Source organism: Mastigoproctus giganteus, chromosome 12 (assembly GCF_048544385.1).
Source record: "Mastigoproctus giganteus isolate SK-2022 chromosome 12, ASM4854438v1, whole genome shotgun sequence".
Classification (NCBI taxonomy): domain Eukaryota; kingdom Metazoa; phylum Arthropoda; class Arachnida; order Uropygi; family Thelyphonidae; genus Mastigoproctus; species Mastigoproctus giganteus.
Window position 1 is genome coordinate 118,337,618 of NC_143586.1, and position 25,021 is coordinate 118,362,638.

Consider the following 25,021-nt stretch of genomic DNA (forward strand, 5'->3'; position numbering starts at 1 on the left):
TTTCCACAGACTGTCAGCCAACCTTCTAAAAATTGTAGTGATAAAAGATCGTTACACTTAAACAGCGATCGACTCTTACACAGCGAAAGAACTTCTGTCAAATCCACTCTCGACAAGGCGATGGCTAAAGGAATAATTGTTTCGCTTCCATCACAGCTTATACATCTGCTTGTGTTTCTCTGGAAATGAGGACGAACCGCATCTGCAAGTATTTCTAAAAGAAGCGATTCTGTAGGGTCTGAACTCTGCTTTCTTGTTTCCAGTAGAGTGATATATGAGAAACAGTCAGGTAAGTCTATATCCGTTAGGGGGGAGGAAAGTTACTCTGCCATTCTGAAGAATGTGCTCTAGTCTCTAGATGCATCTCGTTTCGAAAGTCACCGGTGCTGCTTGACTCTTCTTTGAAACTGCACTCTGTCTGAAATCCACTGTCCATGTCGGTTTTCACTAGATGGCACAATAAAAATTTCAGGAGCGGTGGTGGCAAAGCTTACAGGCTTTTTAAACTGACTTCTGCAAGGAAACGACTCTGTTTCACTCATGTGGTTCCAAGTTAATTCCCTTTATTGTCGGAATCCAGGTAGAATTATGAGAAGTAAACACACGAATGTCGACAATATTGCCACATACACTGAGTAGTTTGCTCGAACTAATTCGTTCGGAAAACGTACAGTTGCAGACATTGATATTCATAGAGGGCATTGCAATCAGTAATATAATCACTGTAATTAATCCTACTGCACATAAAATGATTATAAACGACGCAATTCAGATTCGTTTATCCAACTCGGGTCTGCGTACAATCGCCATTTCGCCAAAATTTGCCTCTTGCCACGATACACTCTTCTCTTCAATACTCGATCAATGACTTAAAATTCGGGGCGTTCTACTTTTTGCAGTTCTTCCCGATAAAACTTCCAGAAATGATATCATCAGATGTGTCTACTAATTGATAAGTCAGGTGATGTCTTATAAATATCGTTCACCACAAAGATTTTTTCTGACCAATTGCGAGTCGCACCTTTTTCAAAAGTTGATTTTTGACGCGAAATGCGAACAACATCACCTTTGACAAACAATGAACGTCCAGGAGGTGTCGCAGTACTATATAAGCGCCTCCACACCTCTGATTCATTAGAAAAATTAACGTCAGCCGGCACCATGCCTATTGTTCTCTGCTTAGTTTTATTATACCCCTCTATGAGAGCATCAAGAATATCGATATAATGATATGAATTTTTGTGAGAAAAATATCTCCACATCCTCCCACGCATTGTCCAGTGAAACCTCTCAACCAGACTCGCTTTTGTGTCGCCATACGAAGAAAACAGATGAACACCTTCACTTTTCATTAAATCACGAACATGTTTATTCCAGAACTCTTTCCCTTTATCAGTCTGTAAATAGTAGGGTGAAGAACCAGTGCGAAACACCTTTGATAAAGCCTATGCAACCTCTAATCGGCGTTTAGTTTTTAGGGGAATCATCCATGCGAACCGGCTGAAGCAATCAATAACAGATAAAAGATATTTGAATCCGTTATTGAACTTTGCTATTGAAATAAAATCGACGAGATCGCATTGATGCTGGTGCGCAATGCCGCTCACAACCGTTCGTAATCGTTTGAAACGATGTTTCACAGGTCTGTGTACAAGCAGGTTGTGCCCTAAGCCACTGTTTCACGGTAGAAGGACTGCCACTAAAAGCATTCCGAAAGGCAGGTTGCCCCGCAAAGCTCTCTGGCTTTGCGGGGGTGTAATAAGCGGTGTACAGTTGTTCATTCATTACAAACTGACACTAAAATAGTTTAAACATAGTATATATAATCAATTGCGTATTGTTCATTATAAAAAATAATTCAGGTGTAGAAATCATACAAATGTTTTATTAAAAAATAATAATTTACATTTGTTATCATAAATGATAACATATTACATTTGGGTTAACATTGCCTTAATCAATAAATGCTGGGCCAGCACGGAATGAAAAACACTGTATCCCTGAAATTGGTTTGTCGAATCTTGAATTGTAAGCTCAAGTTCTTCGATTAATGCGAAAGGACTACATTTTTTCATAAAATCACTGAGAACAAAAAGAAAATCTGTCTCACTTAAGGAATGACAATCGTAGCCCAATTTCTCACAAACTTGCTTCAAAGACGATGTTAAAATCTCTGCCATGATTTGAAAAACATGTCTGTGCCCAGGCAAAACTTCTAGATGACTGCTAATGCTGCTAGCCCGAGAAATCAGGATAGAAATTCCATCGATATCAACTTCGACAGCTTTGTCTTGAAGGGAGAAGCGAATTATATGGTCGCTTGCTACAACATGACAAGTGCCACCAAGAATAAAGCCTGCTTTTCTACCATCATGCAAGCATCTTCTCAGAGTAGGGAGGTGCGATTTCATAACGTCGCACACATCTGCAGATAAAGAAATAACAGCGTGATTTTATAACTGCGTGATTCTATGGATATTTCAGGATCGAACTCGCTAAGGGAAACATGGAATCGAACTCCTCTTGACAATACAAATTGCAAACTTGCACGAGATATAGCGAAAACAAACTCAAGTCACTATATAAAAATGCACTCTCAAAGCATATCGAATGTGTATCGATCAGAAAAATTATATATATCCTCTTTGGGGAACCCCACCAATCAGAAGACGTTAATGACCCTCCAATCAAATGAGATTAAAATGTATCTGGACAGGCAGAACCAATTACAAAGGTGTATGGGGTCTGCGTAATAGGGGAGAAGTTGTCTCATAGCTTTATCGTAAACAGTTGCTCAAACTACCAGCTCGAACCTGCCTGGAATTCAATCGCGTCACTTAATTGATATTTTTGTCTGATAATAAACCACCTGCATCAGCCCTGTGACCCACATACCACTTTGATTGATGATGGTATGTGGGTCACAGGGCTTTTTCCTACTCGATTGCATAATATCTGTGCCACGAACAGGTGTGTATGTAGGTCAGGGCCGAGGGAAAGAGGGCCTGTATATGTCTCCCAATATTTTCTACTTACTATATATTTCTAAATGTTGAATTACAGAATTTTTCATAGTTAAAAAAGTCATATTTCTTTATAACGCATTTTTTAAAGCGAACGATCGATTTCGTTATATGGAGTTCGACTGTATATAAAATAATAGACAATTCAATAATTATAGAAATATTATTAAATATATACATGCAAAAAATGGTTTTAGGGCGGAAAGCCTCAGACTACGAAAAATTCACTAATCGAACAAGTTAGTGAATGACATCATTTTAGTTCATAGAAAATCAATGAAGTCTGTGAAATGGCATCGATTTTGTTATACTGTGTATTACTTTCGATATTTTGCGAAAACGCAATTTTGGCCGGAATATCAGCTTCATCAGACTTTAGACTCCCATATGAATATCTGAAAGCCGTCGAGGACCAAATTAGCATCATGTACTGAGTTTGATTATTTCCATATGCATGAACATGAACATGACTGGATGTATAAGTTTGACTCATATATGCAGTGTTTTTAAGGTACTGATTATTTTATATTTAGGCGGCTAATTGATATTTTTCTATATACCTTACCTTCGAAACAGCCGGCTTTTCCTCCACCGCTGAAGTCTTTTTCGAAATAGTCAAACTGTGTATTCTGAGCAAAATGAGAAGGATTTGTCAGTTGAAGTTGTCGCGTATCTTGATCACTCAACTCACAGTTGTCTGGGAAAAAAGACCTAGAATATCAAATTATTTTCAATACAGATATCAAAAATAGATCTCATGATACCTGATTATCTAATTAAAATGCAGCCCAGTTTAGAATAAAACAAAATTTTACTAAAAACATTAATAAATAAACATTAAGAAATAAAAATAATGTTTTTATACTCATTTTTTAAATTTAAATTTAAATTTTTTTAAATCTATGCAACCGTACAAAGAATATGCTTACAGAGCTGCGAACACCTTTTATTTCAATTGTTCTATTCACTTTTGCATAAAGTTTAGTGGTTTACGATATCCTTCTGTCTTAAATTTGCTCTAAATAGTTGTTTGTATTGTTCTAATGAAATAAATGTTTTTTTTTTTTTTTTTTTTTTTTTTATTATATTCAAGATTGATACGGCAGGGCCGTAAGAGTGGGCATATGGTGTTATTCAGTGTGTTGAACGTCTGGTGTTAGGACTAAATTTGAAAGCGCCTGCATTTTTTTCAGGATGGAAGTACATGATAAGAGCCTCGTCAATAAATTCAGGCCTGGAGAGATTATTTATTATGATGTTAAGGTCACCCGTAAATGATTACATCTACCCATATATTTATTTTGTCTGTAAATTGCGTGTGTTCTCTCGTCGATTTGCCTGTTTGCTGGACGAAAAAAACCCAGGTTTTGGGGGGGAACCTTGCTATCTACTCCTGAGACCGAATGACTTGGGCCATGGAGTGAAAAAAACCCACTAAAGTTCCTCGCGTCATCGACGGGATTCGAACCCTGGCCTTTCCCAACCCGGTGTGGGAGGACGGTGACGATAGCAATGTGCTACCCACGCAGAAGGCCTGGAGAGATTGTGAAAGGCTCATGAAAGTGGAGGCTGCACCTCCGAGGTACAGCCTACGCCTCAAGCCATGTCCAGTCAAGACATAGCAGGTCGGTAGACCAAATTCGGAACAGTGACAGTCTGCAAGGAGGGAATAAAGGAGTGCAAGTGACATCTTTTCTCATAATTCGTCCACTGCGATTGGCTGGTCTGCAACTCCTCATTGATTCGTCCCCATTCTGATGGAATATTAAAGGCAAAACCTTCTGACCCAACTGGGCACGACCAGACGCCAAACAGTTGTCGGGGAATTCCTTTTTTCAGAGAATATCTTAATGAAGCCTTGGTCATCAAGGCTTCATTATGATATGAAGCCTTAATGACATTACGTGTCCTCGCAGGTAAGATTTCTGAAGTCTGCAGGAATCGTACCGGCGAGGACACATAGTGCCTCAATAGCCACTGTTTTACAAGTCCTGGTATTGTCAAGAAGAGCAAAACGGTGAGAAGAGACAAGCATTTGTCGGATACGAAAGTGTTCAACCTTCTCTCCCTCTTCAAGATTGAGCCTCGTAAGTCAGGATTGGGAGAAATACGTTATCGTAAGGGAGATGGAGAGCTCCTCGTTATACTCCAATTCACGCTGGACCTGGCATAAAGAAATTTACTTCACCTTCTCTCAGACGTAATTGGCATGCGCCAGAAAGCTCACCCTCTCCTCAAAGCATCCTTACTACCCAAAGCGAGAAATAGCCGGATCAACAAATGGGCGGCCGTTACCAACTGAGGCATCCCCTCAGTAGGTCGCGGCCATGAACTTATGCACAGAAAAGTGCAGCTTTTGCAGGGTGGCCCAGGATAATAATTACACGAAGCAGGTAGTCTCACACTCTTCGAGCTTCTTGCAGGAGTTGCCCCCTCCACAAGAAAAAAAAGAGTTCATCTGCAGGTACTCGTCGAATACACAGTTCCATAGTCTGGGCCCCAGTACCCTGTGAGCAGCCTATTTCCATAGACGGAGTCTGGTCTATATAAGGTGTTCTAATAGTAACCTGTCTTTAATGAAGTCTTTCGGTAAACGATACAAATCACTGGGGCAAAGGCATGCTCTAGTCTTGCAGAGAACATTGTCCTACCACAGGGCATTGAATGCCCAGTGAAAGTACAGGGTTGTTAAAATTAAAGTATCCCTGTGTAAGTGCAAAGTGCAAAGTGTGTTAAGTGTCTAACGGCACCAGGGGTTCCCCCATCTCCGCGTTGCTTTCATTGTAAGTGTACCAGTTCACTGGGAAGGCCAGAGATTTAAAAGTGTGTGGATCATGTGAGTGTGTTATGTTATGTACCGTTCTTCTTCTGGCCATTTAGCCGCTGGACCCCAGCTGAGGCCCAACGTTGTCCGCACTTCGCCCCGTGGAGGCAGACCAGGTAACCACTAGTTTAAATTTGCACTCTGGCAGGTCCTGCCACCTAGTTTCCTGGGATTTCAGTGGCTAGGACCTTAAAAAAAAAAAAAAAAATTGCGTGGGAATATTGCGCTAGAATTGGAAAAGCCAAAATGGTGGGCGAACAGCGTAATTTAGACACGGTTATTTTTGGCGTGTGGGGCATTCGCTTGCATACAGATAGAGTTGGGTAGGGAGAATGAAGACTGGGGGGGATAAAGACAGAAGAATGGGGTCAATAGGGAAGACGACCCCAGTAGAATCAGTGGGGCATGCCCATACCCCACCAGAGGGAAGAGTGGGATCGGCAAGGAGGGGAGGAGACAGGAAAGCCGTCGCCTCCCCCCGCCGGGGTAAGGGAGAAGAAAGGGCCGAACAAGGGAGCCGGCTCAGATCACTAACATGGCGTGTAGCAAAACTGTGGCTTCGTCAGGTCCGTGACAGTGTACAGTCCATTAGTTGGTCAGTGTTGGGATAGGATCCCATCCACTGCTGTTCCAATAATCAGGAAGTCAGTGTGGGATGGTGTCACTAAGGGGATATAGCTCTCATCTAGTAAAGTTCTTGTCATTGTTGTCCGTTTCAGTTGTCAGAGTTCCAGTGTCGAGTTTAGGGAAGTTGTGGTAATGCTCGTAGTCTGCTAAACAGTTCGTGCGCAAATTTCGAGAGGGCTCTATAGTACTCCTCCTCCCACAGTACAAGGTGTTCCCGATCCTTCGGGTTGAAACATATTTTTGTTATAAAGTGACATCTTATATCATCAAAGAGGGGGCATTCATGCATCAGATGTGTCCATGTCTGATTTTCACCGCAGTGGCATAGTGGTGATTCTTTTATTCCGATGTAGTATCCCTATGTAGAGGGCTTTGGAGCGAGTTCTAAGGCTCGTTCTGAAGAGAAATCTGGCAACAGGTACAATAATTCTTTATTCTAAATGGCGCTCGCCATTTACTGGGAAAAAATTAGTTACAAAATTTGTCACTATGTGACGCTGTAGCAATACAAATCACTTAAACAGCACAACTATTGTTCAATATGTCCTCCATTTTGGTCAACAACAGTTTCTATTCGGAGAACAGCATTTTCTACAGCAGAACGTAACATGTCAATTGGAATAGCCAGTATGATGTCTAATGCTGTCCTTCAGATCTGCTAGAGTTGATATCCTTCCCGATACACCCGGTTCTTCAAAAAAACTCCACAATCAGAAGTCGCATGGGGTGAGATCCGTTGATCTCACCCCATGCCAAACAACGGCTCATGAGCCGTTCGTCTGTAAAGTTTTGCCTTAGCAATCTTTGGACACAACGATGGATGTGGGGTGGCGCACCATCTTTCATGAATATGGTATCCTGAAGGCACCCACGTTGTTGCAGCTCTGGTATTGCGAAATTTGCGAACGTTTCATAATATCGCTGTCCAGTGACGGAACAGGTGCGGTGTTACCTGTTCAAAAAAATATGGTCCAATCATGAATGTGGTCGTAAATCCACACCACACTGTCACATTTGGAGAATGCAACAGGACCTCTTGGATAACTCGAGGATTTTCTGTTGCCCAAATGCGACAGTTGTGCGTATTCACTTGTCCATTTAAGCAGAAGTGGGCTTCATCACTCCAAAGGATGTCCCATGGCCAAGTGATATCCACTATCATTAGCGCCAGAAACTGAAGTGCTTATGTGAAACGAATATCTGCATCACAATGCTTTAGCTGCTATAGCATGTGCATCTTGTAAGGATAGTACCGCAACACCTGACGCATTACTAGCCTTACAGTGGAATACGGCATGTCACTTCACGAGAAATAGCTGGCGCACTTGCGCTACCACATGGAGCACAAACGCTCTACCACATGCGCATCCACGACAGCCATAGCCACATCTTCAACACGAGAGGAGTTCACTCGTTTTTGACCTCTACCTGGTTGAACACCTAGATGTCCTGTTATTTAACATTTTGCGGACAGCACAAACAGTCATAGGTCCACGCCTTATTCGCTTCGGACGACGGAATTCTCTGATAGCTGCAGCTGCATTGTTGCTGTTCTGATAGTACGACTTCACTAACAGCGCCTTTTCCTGCAAAGTTGTTGGCATTGCTGCAGTAGTGCAGGAAAACATTTATTGTATGATTTTGAAGAGATTGCTTTGCTTTTATACAGTACGGTAGAGCTGAATAGTGGCGGTGTAGCAATAACTTACGATTATGCAAATAACTGACGTTATTTGCATAATCGTAATTAAGACAGTTATGCGCCATACAGTTACAAGTTTTGTAACTATTTTTTTTTCCCAATAAATGGCGAGCGCATTCTTTATTGTACCTGTTGTCCAAATTTCTCTTTAGTACGAGCCTTAGAACAGGTACAATAAAGAATGCGCTAGCCATTTAACAACCCTGTACACGACAAGCCCAGGGCGTATCGATCAATATATAAATAAATAAATAAATATCTTTATTGTAAGGTTCACTGATTTGATAATATGATAATTTATTTATCCCTATTTTGTGTTACAATTGTTGAGAGATAACAGCAAGAAGGGAGGGATAACACATAAGCCAGAGGCTTTTTAGGGGGGGGGGGTATTCCCTTTGAAAAAGATAACAATAAAATCAAACCTGAAATTACACAGGTGTTATTTAACAGATACATCATAAATCGGACATGTTTCTACATTCCATTACAGAGACTTCGTAAACCAACCACATATGTCGGGTGGTTAACAACCGTACTTATAATTACATTCTGAGTACTTTTAAAATAACAAGTATGAAAGAAAATTTATGAAATAATTGCGTAGACTGTTACAAGCTTTTGACAGCCATTCTTTCAACTTGTTTACATAATTTCCAAACTGGTATGCATTGTGAAAAGTTCAGGAGTTGAGTGGAAGGTGATTTAGATCAGGCATCCCTGGTGATGTGTTCAGTTAGGAGCTTCTTGAACCTGTTTAGTGAAATGGCATTTTTTATATTTTCAGGAAGATTATTCCAGGATTTGGCGCCTCTGTATTTTATTTTTTTTCTGACATATGGCTTTTCTAAAAAGCGGAACCTTCAAGTTCGCTGCATTTCTTAAATTATATGTTATTCCTTCTTCTGAAGAGGACACCCTAGCCCTCTACACCTATTATTCCCACTTCCTTGGGGGGGAGGGGACATTTTTGTTCCTTCTCCTCCACCCCCAAACTTCTACTCTGGTGGGGCATGGGCATGCCCCACTGAAAACTGGGGCTATCTACTCTATTGACCCCATATTTCTGTCTTCCCCCCCCCAATCTTCGGTCTCCCTCCCCTCTCTACCTTCATCATAGCGAAAGCCCCACACGTCAGAAACTTAACATGATAAAATTACCTTACGCCCAAAACTCGGCCTAGCAAACCAAAGTGACATTACCCCTACAACAGCGCAGATCTTTTATTTATTTATTTTTTCTTTATTTATTTATTTTATTTTTATATATATATATTTTATTTTTATTTTTATTATATTTTATTTATTTATTTATTTTTTTTTTATTTTATTATTTATTATTTTTTTTTATTATTATTATTTTTTTATTTTTTTTATTTTTTTTATTTTCTTTCTTTTATTTATTTATTTATTTATTATTTATTTTTTTATTTTGTTATTTTTATTTATTTTATTTTATTTATTTTTTTATTTTTTATTTTTTTTAAGGTCCTAGCCGCCGAAATCCCAGGAAATTAAGCGGCAGGACCTGCCAGAGTGAATCTACAGCTACTGGGTTCCTGGTCTGCCTCCACGGGGCGTAAGTGGGACAACGTTGGGCCTCAATAGGGGTCCAACGGCTAAATGACCAGATGAACAACGGTACAGAACACAACACATGAACAATTCCCACACACTTTTAAATCTCTGGCATTTCCCAGTGAACTGGTTCACCACAATGAAAGCAACGCGGAGATGGGGGAAACCCCTGGTGCCATAAGACAACAACACACACTTACACTTACACTTACACTATTCCTTCTTCTTCTATTGTTATAAAAAAGGATCTGAAGAGAGGAGGAAAGTTTGGTGTTTTCAAAGCATTATAGACAAAGACCGCCTCAGCTTTTTGTATCAGTTGGTAGATGCTTAAGAGTCTCGCTTCCTTATATCTCGAAGTCACCGATGCATTCCACGGAAGGCCCAAAATTGAACGAACACATCGATTGACAATTGAATTGGATCTCGCAAGGTTATCTTGACTGGTCATACCCCATGAGATGATTCCATATGCGAGGTGAGGCTGTATTAAGGAAAGGAATACTAGTCTGAGAAGAGAAGGAGGTACCCAGGCAGAGGCTCGGGCGAGTATTCCTGCTAGTGACGAAGTCTTCTTTTGTAAGGTGATCATTTGTTTATCCCAACTCAGCTTGTCATCTAGCCAGATTCCTAGAAACTTGGTATCATTCACCCTTTCGAGTTGCTTTCCTTTGTATGTTATTCCGAAATCAATATTTAATGGTTTATTTTTCGTCCTAAACATATATTTGAATTTTTCTGGGTTTAGTATAAGCTGATTCTTTTGTAGCCAACTATGCATTTCAGAGAGCAGGGCAAAGATCTTGCATTGAAGCTGGTTAGGGTCTTTATCAGTGATTATAATGGAAATGTAATCGGCATACGCTACTAGGTGGGAAGATGAGAGACAAATTCATTAATGTAAAGAACAAATAGGATAGGTCCGAGAAGTGAGCCTTGAGGTACTCCCCTGGAGAAATAAGAAATGTCTGAAAAAGACTGGTTTGTTTTAACAACAAATGTCCTTTCAGTAAGGTAGTCTTCAAGGAGAAGGTTAACTTTTCCTCTAAAGCCAAGATTGTTGAGCTTTTTGAGTAGGATTTTATGATTTATGCAGTCAAAAGCTTTTGATAGATCTAGAAACAGTGATATTGCATAGTGACCCTTTTCAAGACACCCGTGATCCTAGAGCAGAAGTCAACAATTGCCAAGTCAATGGATCTTTTCGAACGATAAGCGTACTGTTGTTAATGGATAAGCTAATTGACTTCCAGGAAGCCCATGAGTTTGCCGTGAAGGATTTTTTCAAATAATATTGGAAAAACTGAGAGTAGAGCTACTGGACGAAAATTGTTGTAGAGTTGCAGTGTTTCCCCTTAGGAACAGCAACAATGACTGCTTTTTTTGAATTGAGACGGGAATTTACCAAATTGAAAGGAAAGATTGTAAATATACTTCAGTGGTGTTAGAATTGAGTTAAGGACCTTTTTTAGCAGAACAGAAGCTATTTCATCAAAGCCAGGGGCTTTGATGAAATAGCTTTACTTTACTTTTAATTGATGTCCTGCTTTTAAAATCTCTTGATCTGGGAGCGGAACGAGAAAATAAGAGATCCTCATTGAGTGCTTGACAGATTCTCTCGTTGCATTATCTCTAGAGTCAACTTCGTCTTTAAAAAGGTTATTCAGACTTGAGATAAAATGATTAGAGAAGGCTGCGGCTTTTTTCTGGTTATCTGAAATGAGTACCTCGTTCTCAACTACATCTCCAACGTAGCTCTGTGATTTCGTTTTCCTTCCAGGTAGTAGCTTGTCCAAGACTGTCCACTTTTCCTTGCTTGTAATGACGCCTTTAAGTTGGGAACTATAATATTTCCTTTTCCCGGACCGAATACTGTCGATGACTTTGTTTCTGTACGTTGTGTATTTGTTTTTATCCGCCTCCTTTCGTGTTTCTCTAGCAATTCTTGCAAGTTTGTCCCTTTTCTTTAGCATGTTACAAATTTTGTTTGAGATTAATGGGCGTAATTTCTATCTTGGCCTAGTGGTCTTTTTATTCCCTGGGATCCTGATGTATGACGCACATTTTTCGTAACTATTTAGGATTTGCTCAAAGAAGAAGTTCGTCGCAATTTCTGGATCATCTGTAGCAATCACCCCATCCCACGAAGACTGCTGGAGGTCATAACAGAGCTGATTGAGAGAGCCTGGAGTGACAGATCTGTAAGTGTGCATGATTTCTACCACAATTTCTTCATTTTCAATTACCATTAAGATGGGCAATAGTGAAATTATAGTATCCTTATAATACCGTGATAAATCTGACTAAAAAATGAATAGCGAATGCTTAGAAAACGGTACTCACCTTGTATAAATCTGCAATAAAATGTTTTGGTAGATGGTGGTTAAATTTAGGTTGAAAGAAGCATTAAATAGAATTAAGGCGGGGGATGGGGTGAAAATATTTTAAACAGATTTTAAAATGAGCGCAAGGAAGTAGAAATGCAGATCTCTCCAATCCTTGGTTGTCATAAAGAGGTTAAAAGACGTAAATGAAAAAAAGAGAGAAGACCGGTGGTGCTAATAGTCGTTACGATGGACTTTCGTGAGTAAACCGTCATCAGTTGGCAAATGGAAGAGAAGTGAGCGCGTGTTGTATTTAAAGTTTATCTAAACTCCCATGATGCTCTTTTTGACACGTGGGAACTTTAGCCGGAACAAGCCGTCCTACACAACCAAATCTACAACGCTATCAAATTCACCTCTTCACAAAACGATCTACACAATGAACTTCAATACCTTACTGATAAATTCATAGCCAGGAGCTATCCCCCTCAACTCATCCAACACACAATATCCACCGTTAAAAACAGTATTAATAACCCCACCAGACACAGTCACAAGACAAATACTCGCATAGTTCTTCCTTACCATAGTGAACTCGCAGCACAATTCCGACGTACATTCAAAGATACCGACATCTCCCTCACCTTCTCCACTTACAATAAACTAGGTTCCCTATTTAATTCTTACAAAGATACACACAAATATCCCATCAATGATCTCAATAACTTAATATATCTCATAAAATGCCAACCTAATTGCGACACCTGTTACATCAGCAGCACAACCAGCAAATTCGGTTCCTCCACAATTTCCAATACCCGCGCATACTACCACTTCAACAGTTTCAAGACAAGTCAATCCCGCACTGAGTTAACAACGCAAAACCGCACCCCCCCCCTTGTTGACTCTGCCATCACTATTAAACTTAGATCGAGCTACAGAATTCTTCAATATGAAGCCCTCACCATCGAATGGTACCGACACCATTCTGATCTCAACATTATTAACGCTAAACTTCCCTTCAACCTTTCACCGGCTTGGAACCTCTCGCGGCTAAAGTTCCCACGTGTCAAAAAGAGCATCATGGGAGTTTAGATAAACTTTAAATACAACACGCGCTCACTTCTCTTCCATTTGCCAACTAATGACGGTTTACTCACGAAAGTCCATCGTAACGACTATTGGCACCACCGGTCTTTTCTCTTTTTTTTTCATTTACGTCTTTTAACCTCTTTATGACAACCAAGGATTGGAGATCTGCATTTCTACTTCCTTGCGCTCATTTTAAAATCTGTTTAAAATATTTTCACCCCATTCCCCGCCTTAATTCTATTTAATGCTTCTTTCAACCTAAATGTAACCACCATCTACCAAAAAATTTTATTGCAGATTTATACAAGGTGAGTACCGTTTTCTAAGTATTTGCTATTCATTTTTTAGCCATTAAGATGGGACGTTGATCATAAATGGTTGCATCCAGTACTACATAGGTCAGTGAGCATTCCCCAATTGCGAAGTCAAAAAGGGAAATATGGGACTCTCCCATTCTAGTCGGGATAATTCCGTCAGTCAGAAGAGAAAAACCATTGAAAGAAATGACATCTAGGAAGTCTTGCACTTGAGAGGAAGAGCTTTGAAGTATGTTAATATTGAAGTCTCCCATCAGCAGAAGACTAAGGGATTTGCTTAGTCTTTGCTGAGATAGAATATTGTCAAGAGTTACAAAGAAGCTGTTGACTGAGTTAAGGGAGGTCGGTATAGACACCCAATCACCAGAGAGGCAATGCGGATAAAAGTGATTTCACAAGCTTGATCAGGCAGATTTGTGATAGGAAAGGCATCGCAGATGATTGTGAACGTAAATAGCAACTCTACCCCTTTAGAATCATATCTGCAACCGTGAAAGAGAGCATAGTCTTGAAATCGGATTGAACTTCAGGAGGAAACCAGATCTCAGTAAAAAAACCATCAGGTCTGGATGGAGATTCCATGATGTCAGTTGAGCGAGGATTTCATCATTATGTTTTACAAGACTGTGTGCGTTCATATAGAATACAGTAATTGCATATTTTAATGATGTAGTAAGGAATAAGTTATTTGGTTTAATTGTTGGCAAGTGACATGGCAGAGAGGTATTTTCGCAAGAGTTAGAGTCATTCGAATTCTGGTAGGATGAAGAGATAGATGAATCATTTATAGAGGTTCTCCCCAGTTGAGATTCCGGAATATCTGAAAAATGCTCGAATTGTCATTCCCGTTGACTAGTTTCGATAAGTAAGTCACTGGCTGATGACCTAGTACCAGGAAGATGGGTGGGCGTCCATAGAAAGGCCGAATAATGGCTCCCTCAGGCCAACAGTGATCCTTTACTAATAGTATAAGCTCAAAGTCCGTTTGTTGACACTGAATATAGAAAGAGCTGTACGAATCGTGTTTGGAAATCATTTTTATTATGTTTACTTCTATCTGCAGTTGAGTTCTGATATGCAGCTCTACTTCTGTACCGCACAGTTGGGGTTCGAGTCGCGAGACGAAAATACTCTTGGTTGAACTTTTAGTTCTAGGACTGCTGTGATTGAAGAGTTGGTAGCTGTTCCCACAACAGCAGGGGTGTGTCGATGTCTTCCTGTCTGATTAGAGGCAGATTGATTTCGTTGTCCTCTGATGTGATCTGCCTGCCTCCTGGAGGAAATGATATCTTCTAGGAGTGGATTGACAGATCTATTGCCATATTTACACGCTTTGTGAGATTGGGTAGTAACTGGAGCATATACTGGAGGATGTGGAGGTTGCTTTACAATAGATGCGTAAGTGGCTTCTGCTATAGGAGTAGAAGTCAGTTGAAATGTGGGATTTTCGATAGGTTTCGCCAAGTTACTTGTAGGACTGAAGGATCTACTGGAGTTTTGAATAAGATTTGTTAAATCCAAATTTTTTTGTAGTAAGATATAATTTATTTCGCGAAGTTGGGTGTTTTCTGACCTGATTTTTTAGTTTCGTCAAGAAGAGAGGCCATCATGATAAACGCAGGTACCCCGACTCTACAATACCCTTCACGGTTTTTTTTTTTTTTTTCTTTTTTTTTCTAGGCGTTTTTTTTTTTTCTTCTAGGTTCACGTTTCTTCACGTTTTTTTTCTAGGCCCTAGCCACTGAAATCTCAGGAAACTAGGTGGCAGGGCCTGCCAGAGTAAAATATCAACTACTGGGTACCTGGTCTGCCTCCACGAGGCTAAGTGTGGACAACGTTGGGCCCCAGTAGGGGTCTAGCGGCTAAATGGCCAGAAGAACAACGATACACAACACTACACTTACAAAATCCATACACTTTTAAATCTCTGGCCTTTACAGTGAACTGTTACACCTACAATGAAAGCAACGCGGAGTTGGGGGAAACCCCCGGTGCCGCTAGACACGAATACACTTTACACTTTACACTTTTTTTTTACCCTTCACGGTACAATCCCAGGGGGTAACAAGCGGCAAAGATAACCTCGCCGGAAGTATAAAGATTAAATTAAAGGCAGATTATGTATTAAAAAAAAAGTAACTAAAATAATACAAATTGTGATAACAAAAAAAAATTTCCTTGAGTTCAGTTTATATTAGGGCCACCCGCAATTTCTTACATACATATACCAATTATATATTATGTGTTCCTTGGTCGATCTGCCTGGTGTGCTGGACGAAAATACTCTGTTTCTGGGGAGAAAACCTTGCTATATACGCCTGAGTCCGACTAACTCAGCTACTCAGTGAAAAAGGCCATTAAAGTTCCTTTTGCCATAGACTGGATTCGAACCCGGGCCTTTTTCACCCGATGTGGTGAGTATGGCTGGGATGAGGACACTATCGAACGTGAATTGTAGATAAAGATACGTGATTGCCATTTCTTCTTTCTCCTCAAACGATCCAAAGATGACATTAGTAGTCATAATAAGATTACTTACTGTTGATCTGTTGTGCAAAGCATAATGAATTTGCTGAGGCCTGTGAGGGAGAATGTGCGTGGTAAGAGTTTTCAGTATTGTTTTTTTCAAGGAACTTCAATAAACACGAGGAACAAGAGATGAGTCTAAAGTGCTTGGCTTCAGTTGGCTGGTAAACTGTTTGGAGTGGCCTGACAGAATACATATTCCATATTGGAGGGAAAATTCTTTTAAAATGGTATTAAAATTATTAGGAGGGGATCACTTAGACATGGGCTCAAACATTTAATGATAAACTATGGTACTTTGTCGATCCCACTGTACCAGTTGCAGGCAACTTGTTAATCGCAGATAAAAGGTTAATACGATGGTTTCAAGTGCATCTCTGGGCACATCATCATCAGACATGGTAATATCGCTGGGCTCATGGTGACTTCGCTGAACTCGTGCAATAAAATTCATCCAGACTTCAGGATCAAACTGTGGAGTTAGTTCACAGTATTTATGTGGGTATGATGGACTGCCCTTACGAAGTGTGATTTCAACGTGATGTTTTATGGCTTGAAATTTGAGGCAGTTGTAGCTTGCTCGTCCTTTGGAGTGCATAACTCGGTCCGGAATCAGTCCTGTCATTTTCCATTGTTTGTAGAGTTTCTGTTTAAGCTTAAAGTCGTTGGTCAGCTCATGAGTCCGCCATCCTCTCGTACGTTCACAGATATTTCTTTGAGAATGCATAATTAGAAATTGTGACGAGCCAGCGAGTTAAAATATCTAAGGCAAGTTGACTATCACATTTCTCAAGTGCATTCCAAGGAATTGCAGTGGCTGATTCCAGACATTTGTTGGGTAATTTTGGGATCGTTATTACCTGGGTGTGGACCCGAGTCGAGACGTTGTAGTTTGGAGTCGGAAAATATAAGTTAATTAAAATTGACAATTAAAGATGCCGTATGACCAAGTCACGATCTCACTAATGGCATCCTCCAAAGAGGAACTGTCTATTAGATGAAAAGCCCTGGGTATCATGGTGAACGACCAGGCGCACTAGAACCAGCTGTTCCAATATTTTCCCTAACAAAGGGAGTAGTGCTATTGGCCGAAATGAACGTGGCTCGTTCATGAGCCTCTCCAGACTCTTGAAAATAACCCTCAAGACAGCCTTCTTCTAGACAGAGGGAAAAACTCCCCTCAGCCAGAGAGGTATTATATAAGTCAAGCAGTGCAGGATAAGCCTGATGCACTTTCTTAACTGCTTCCAAAAAGTCCAGCTCCGAAGCTCTACCATCTTTAGTGGCCTGCAAGACGAGCTCGACTCAGCGGAGAGAAAGGAGGCTCGCTCTCTTCGTTGGTGTACATTACATTTTCATAGACGATATTTGACAGTTGTTCATTGACACTAATATTCTTATATAACAAGTTGTCAGGAATTTGAGAGACTGAGTCTACCCACCTCCAAGGTTTCACCTTGTATACCCACAACCATAGAAATAACCTCATTATATCAGAACTAATCTTTAACTAATTTGTAAATTGAAGATCAGGGGTCAGTAGGTCCACTGCCCTGAACAAAACTCTGCCAGAAGGCTTTCTTTAACTCTACTATTCTTTTGGTATATGGTCCACGTTTTTGTTCAAACTGTCTCTTTAGTTTGAATACTTGCGGAAGTAAATCGATGTTTCGATTGTTGATGATTCAGCTGAGGTAGGTGACAAACTGAATGAGTATTTTGCATTTACATTTACAAGAGGTATTCTGTAAGGAAATGGAGGCAACTAGCTTATCAAACTCTAACAGGGAGTAAAATGACTTTTTAATAATTGAGAGCAAAGTGATTTTATTGTTTTTAAGAACCTCTTCAAAACAATAAAATCATACCTCTCACAAAGGAAGATCAGTGTTGTTGCACCCTATGGAAGATTGACCAGGCCTGTCTGTAGGGATTCTCCACAGGGCTCAGTTCTGAGGCCGATCCTGTGGAAAAGACGTCCCCAAGATCAAGGGGATCTTGGGGACGTCTACTGCCTGGCCTTTGCTGGAGACATAATTTTCCCAGTTGCCGCGGACAGCAGAGCCCAGTTGGGAGGGCAGGAAAACTAGGGCCTGAGGACCCTAAACGCTTCGGCCCAAACGCATAATCTGAAAATATCATCGGACAAAACCTCCTCAATCCTGCTGAGTGGATCCTTGGATCTCAGGCGGCCCCCAGAAATAAAAATAAAAAACACAACTGTCAGGTTGAGGAACCAACTGAAATACCTAGGAGTTATTCTGGATTCAAACCTTTGCTTCAAACAACACTTGAACTATATTAGAGCCAAAATTAGGAAATACTCAGCACTGGTGTCTAGAATAACGAAATGGCATTGGGGGCTTAGCAAGCCCACCCTGTCTCTATACTGAAACACGACATCCCTACCAGCAAAACTCTATGCCTCTCCGATTTGGTTTCGTAAAACTACAAAGGACGTCAACCGGCAAACCTTGAACGCCACCCAAAGGACAATAATACCGTGCATGAACCATCATCCGTGCCTGCCGTACCACCAGTACAAACGCTCTCTAGGTCCTGGCCGGGCCTCTCACCCTGGATCTGGAAATCACCCGCTGTGTCATTTCCTTCTACATTGCCAAAGGCTGCACTTTCATGACTCTACCCTACCCTGCACCTTCATGACTCTACCCTACAGAACTCTACCCCTACTGTACAGAACTCTACCCTGCAGCTTCATGAACTTTATAGTGGACTTAACAGCTAACCCCAAAGCGGAAAAAATTAGACTCCAAAGACATCTGCAGCAGGCATGGTAAGATCGTTGGTCCACAACAAACAAGGGAGAAATCACAAAAAAGTTCCTACCCAACATTGACAGGGTGTATCCGGGGCCCCCCAATCTGGTTTAAACCTGGCCTCCTCACGACCTACCTGCTAACGGTTCACGGAGCAATCAATGCGAAACTGACCCGTTTAGGATGTTGGACGACCCACATTGTGTTCGCAGCGAGGCTGAAAAGTGGACTAACACCATTCATGATTGTACACTCTACAAAGATCTCCGTTGCAGGCTAATAACGGAAATCACTTACCTTATGAAGAACTAAGAAATGCAACTACTGGACTCAATGGAGTGCATCCAGTGCGGTTAAGCCCTGACCAAATATAGTGGTGTAGTGATGGTTGTGTTAAATGCTTATGGAATTGTGCTCTTTTTTTAATGTATAAGCGTCGTTTAAAGGAGTAGTTACGTTTATAAAATATATGACATGGATAGAGATAACTTCGGTGAGTCAGGATAAAATTTTATTGCAGGTATTGAAGAGATACACAAGATATCGGTGTTTGGAAATTGTCTTCGAACTCTAAGAGCGACATATATAGACCATAGCCTCATAGGCTATGGTTTTCCCACAGAGGATTTTCCCTTGTGAAAATTGCCATAGACTTTACATTGTCCCTTTGAAATAACATTACGCAAAATGGAGACTTGTTATCTTATTGCTTTGGAAATTTACTGGCTTTTGGATAGCCCCTTTAGGGAGAAGCCATTAAATATTTATATTTGATGGCTTTCTTTATTAGTTAGATTTCATATTTACATTTCGGAAAAGTCCCATAGGTTAACATGGGTCTAGTTTTGGGCTACTTTTAAAGAAATTTAAAGTGGCTATAACTCTCTTAATTTTGGAGTTGAGCATCTTACTTTGGAGAAAAACAACCTACTTGAAATTACTCATTTTGTAAATAATTTTGTGGCGCCCCCTGTTCGTTAGGGGCTGAGACCCGTAAACCAATCTTGATGAATTCTTCAACTCTTATGCAGATTTCATCCATGGTCGGGTAAAGCGTCTATATAGACATATATTGTTAAACTGTTGAAATTAATTGGTTATTGTCTTCTGAATTACTTGTTTAATAAACATAATGTCAGAAGAAGATCGAGATCTTACTTGGTCCCAGGAATTTGAAGTATATTCATCTTCTTCTGATGCATATTCTTCTTCTGTTGATTTTGCAACAAAACAGGAGTCTCCTAACAAAGAATTTTTTCAAACACCAGTAAAGCGTAAAGGTAAAAGGAAATCAAAGCCCCCAAAACTGTTACAAAAGGGGAAAAGATAAAACTAAACTTAAAACAAAATTGGATAAAAATAAGACTTTTAATGATGAAGAAGATAAGAACAGCCAGTCTCTCGAGACAGTACAGCCAACAACAGTGAGGGCTATACAGTTCTTGATTCCCCAAGTGATACAGGGGAGAAAATAGTTAATGTTTGTAGTAGGGAGGAACAAGAGATTTCTTTTATAGATGGTTTGAATCTCGGAGGATCATTGGATGCCTCGGAGGTGTATGTGACATTGGCTAAGATAAGAAGGGCTTTAGGAGAAATAATGTCTAAAGATTCAAGTAAAATCACAAAACCAGCGTCTAATAGAATTTATGGTCTCTGGGCTGACATGGAGGCGGTGACCACAGCTTTGGTTGTGGACAATGAGCGCCTTAAGGTACGCGCTAGGGATTTAGGGGAGAGTGCTTCTCAGATAAAAGAAATGTTAAATTGCCAGATTGAACTTCATAAGAAGTCTTATGCAGAGGTAGTGCGGCTGGATCTCAAGTTGGTTGATCCTGTTGTCAATCAGAATAAACCAAGATAAAAACAGAGGACTGACAGTGCAAGTCGGGATAGATCCTTATCAGTTCCTAAAGGTGTGGCTGATCCTCAAAATCTAATTATTTTTAGGCCTACTGAGAAGTCTTCCTTGAGTTCAAGTCAGGATATAAAGCAGAAGGTGACACAAGTCATTAAGCGTGACCACAAGGAGATGAAAGTAAAAGGTATCCATCTCCTTAGGAATAGGAGGAGCCTTGTGTAGACCACCAATTCGGTGGATGCTAATAGGAAACCTCGGTTATCTGATCCAACAGTGTTAATATATGGTGTCCCTCGTGAATATAGTAAGGAGGAAATACTTGATGATCTTTTCGTTAAAAACTTAAAAGACTATGGTTTCTCGCAGGATGAAGTTAAAGACGAGGTGACTTTCAGATTCAGTTATGGGTCGGGTGCAAAGGCGGTTAATTGGGTGCTTGGATTGAGTCCTCGCATGATGTGGTATATTTTAGACAGCGATAGAACCTATCTAGGATTTACATCACACAGATTCCGTAAGTTTACGATTGTAAGCAAGTGTTTCCGTTGTTTGGGGTTATGGCCACTAGGCACAATTTTGTTCGCATAGGGCAGTTTCTTGTGGACATTGTGCAGAGAGTGGTCATGTCTACGGAGATTGTTCCCATAAAGAAGATTCTCCAAAATGTATCAACTGCAAGAGACGTGGTAAAGATTACAATCATTCTGTAAGGGATGCCAAGTGTCCAGAATACTTAAAAGCGCCGACCGGGCTAGCCGGGTGGGTAAAGTGCCTGCCTAGCAACCCAAAGGTCGCGGGTTCGAATCCCGCCTCGGGCATGGATCAAGTACTGCAAAAAACCTTGGGAGGTGCATTATGGCCACAGAAGCCGATGCGCCAACAACTACCAAAAAAAAAAAAAAAAAAAAAACATACTTAAAAGCAGTACAACTTGCGGACAGCAGCACCATTATCATAATGGTTCAAATTCAGCAACAGCGCTAAGAATCCAATTTTAGGTAATATTATATATGAGGGGATAAAAGTTCTTCAGATAAATGGTCAGCGCTGCAGTGTGGCAATGGGTGAGTTAGAATAACAGCATTTGAAAATAATTTTGATAAATTTTTACATTGCATCTGTTTACTGTCCGCCTAGTGAAGACATACAATTGGCTCTCCATCGTTTGCACAACATATGTACTAATTTCGCTTCTAAAAATCTTATAATAACAGCGGATCTAAATGTCAAATACAACTTCTGGCATAGCGGTTTTACCGACCATAGAAGATTAGCTCTCGAGGATTTAATTTCATCCAACAACTTAAGTGTGCAAAACTTGCCTGACGAGCCATTCACATTCTCTACTGTGAATGGCGAATCAAACATGGATGTCACACTTACCATGATTAAAATAGATGAAATTCTGACTGACTGTGATGTTATTCCAAACCTTGTGAATAGCGACCACCGCGCTATTGTATTTGGTTTGAAGCCTCGACAGCAATATTTCACAGGCACACGATCTTAAACGTGTTTCTCAATGAATACCATTAAATGGAACAAATTCAGAGATTACCTTCTCACTATTTCTCTGCAGATGTTGTAGATAGTTTAAACGCTATGACGGCAATGGAATTTACAAATTTCGTCCAGACCCACCTGTATTTGGCAATGGAATACTCAGCCAAAAGAAAGCAGATAAGAAGAACTTCTGTTCCTTGGTAGTCTTCAGACTTAAGTAACCTGCGAAGGCAAATTCAACAGGCTAGAAAAGAATTCCAGCGACATAGGCATCTTTCTGCCGAGGATGTTCGGACCTTCAGGGAAGCTTACAGTACTCTAAGGAAAAACTACCAAAAGGAAATTTCCAACTTAAAAGAAAGTTGTTAGAAAAATTCTGTAACGGATATAGGAAATAAAGAACCATGGGGCTTGCTTTACCGGATATCAAGGAACAAAATGGCTTGCGGAGATGTTTATAACACAGTTAAAGTAGATAGTCAAGAGACTCAAGACTGGATGTCTACGGTGGATTCCATAATTAACAACCTATTCCCCAAGGATATATCGGATCTCGATTCACCTGAACAAATGCAAATACGTCATGATAATGAAAAGTATGAAGGACCATCAGACATTGAACCCTTTTCACTCCTGGATTTAGGCTCTGCAGTGGCAAAGCTCAATGGTAAGAAATGCCCCGGTATTGACCTGATTGAGAACACAGTCATAGTTAAATTTTTTGAATTTTCCCCACACATTCTTTTAAATTTGATGAATGATAAATTTGATAAATTTGATTCCTCGTCAATGTAAAATAGCTCTACTAAAGATACTGCACAAGCCTGAAAAATTAATATCAGATCCATGGGCCTACAGACCTATTTTGCTTTTAGCAAACATGGGGAAATTGTTTGAGCGAATGGTAGCCCCAAGAATCCAAAAAATGCTAGATCATCAGTTATGTTCAGAAGCATCAGAAGCACAATACGGCTTCAAGAAAGGACGGTCGACTGAAGACGCTATAAATCTTCTGACCAACTATGTGTCCCACTCACCTGCTAAATACGTAGTCGCTGTGTTTCTGAACTTTCAGGGTGCGTTTGACACTTTATGGTGGGAAAGTGCCCTCAGGAGCCTGAGATCCGCAGAGTGTAATGCGTATATCTACAGTGTTATGCGATCGTACTTGAGCGACAAGCATATTAAGGCAAAATATCTTACGTAATGAGTTCAGATTTCATGAGGATGCCCCCCCAAGGATCTTCTCTGGAACGCTGTGCTGGATTAATGGTTAACGCCTGAACACAATGGTATCAGTAAGATAGCCTATGCGGATGATTTGGTGATCGCTGCTGATGGGAACACAAGGAGAATAACTGAAGAGAAAATACAGCCTATCTTGGATGACTTGACGTCATGGACTGTAGTCAACAAACTGAAAATATCCCCCAGTAAAACCAGTTTTATGACTTTTAAGAACCATTTTAGCCACAACAGACCGCCCAGAATCCGACTAAATAATACCCAAATACCATATGTATCCCAAACTAAGTATTTGGGAATCACCTTAGATGATAAACTCAGTTTTCTGCCTCATGTGTCAAAACTCAGGGACAAAATCCGTTTTTTCACAGCCTCAGTTATAAGAGTCTCAAGGAAAAAGTGGGGATTATCAAAGAAAACTATGAACCTTTACTATAAAACCATATTTTTGCCTATTATATCATACGCAGCAAGTGTTTGGTACCAAAAAGTATCAAAGGCAAAAGTGAAACAGAAACTTATTTCCACACAAAGATCAGTTCTTTTGACGATCAACAATATTCCAAGGACTGTTTCAAACAACGCACTCCAAATACTTGGTGGTACGATTCCTGTAGATTTATATATTGCTTTTCGGGGTTTGATTTACTACCTAAAAAGGACAGTCTAATACAATGCTTGGAATTATGACTGACCCAGCCAGTGACTTTAAAAGGGAGAAGAAAAGGGTTTGGAAGGAATTTACTGTTGTCTGGCAAAAAAGATGGGATGAGAGCGAATTTGGGCTTGTAACAAGAAAGTATATTGCGCAAGTGGAATTCTCAAAAACCCCTGGAGTTATTTCGTGGTTTAGACCTTTTATGACAACTTCTTATCTGCTAACAGGGCATGGATCCCTCCGGGCTAAGTTATTTGAGCGTGACCTGGAGCCTGATCCGTACTGCACATGTGGGGAATATGAAATTTGGATTCATGTACTTCTGAACTGTCCATTGTACTCTCAACTTAGAACGAATTTAATGTCTGCGGTTCAAAACTTATTGGAGAACAATGTAAATATCTTAGTTGAAGACCATAATAACTTTACTGCTCTGCAAACCTTTTCAAGATCAGTTTTCATATTGAGGACTCAGCTAAGAACTTCAGCTTCTTCTGGGAATTGACTTCACAAATGACCAAAAGACAAAAGGTTTAAGTGTAAATAGAAGATTTAAGTTAATTGCTATTGTGTTGATTTATGTTAATTAATGTTGCATTGATTTTGGCCAATTGTTATTGACAAGATTTATGTCAATTGTTATTGACAAGATTTATATCAATTGTTGTTGACAAGATTTATGTCGATTGTTATTGTAAACATGTATGTTATATATTGTTTTCTTGGTTCTCAGTAATTCAGAGACTCTGATCATATTTAAAAATATATATATATTGTATATATCTGTTTCATAATAATTAGTGGGTGTAAGTGAGGATAATTTGTGGATGTTCTGCACTAGTAATTCATTTGTTGATACCTACTGGTATTGCACTACATCCGGTGGATGCGGAACTTGTGCATTCGACACAAATACATAATGTCAACCCGGGCCTAGAGAAGGGCACCGGGCAACAGCTGT

The 25,021-nt window shown here is 40.1% G+C and overlaps 1 protein-coding gene across 1 annotated transcript in view; it reads right to left on the reverse strand.

Annotated features, from left to right (window-relative positions):
* The window catches only part of nompA (no mechanoreceptor potential A), a 672,626-nt gene that overhangs the window by 506,900 nt on the left and 140,705 nt on the right, over positions 1-25,021 (reverse strand). Inside the window, exon 7 of the mRNA XM_090385870.1 lies at positions 3,589-3,734. Coding sequence (XP_090241996.1) covers positions 3,589-3,734 — 146 coding nt within the window. The remainder of the gene's footprint in view (positions 1-3,588; positions 3,735-25,021) is intronic.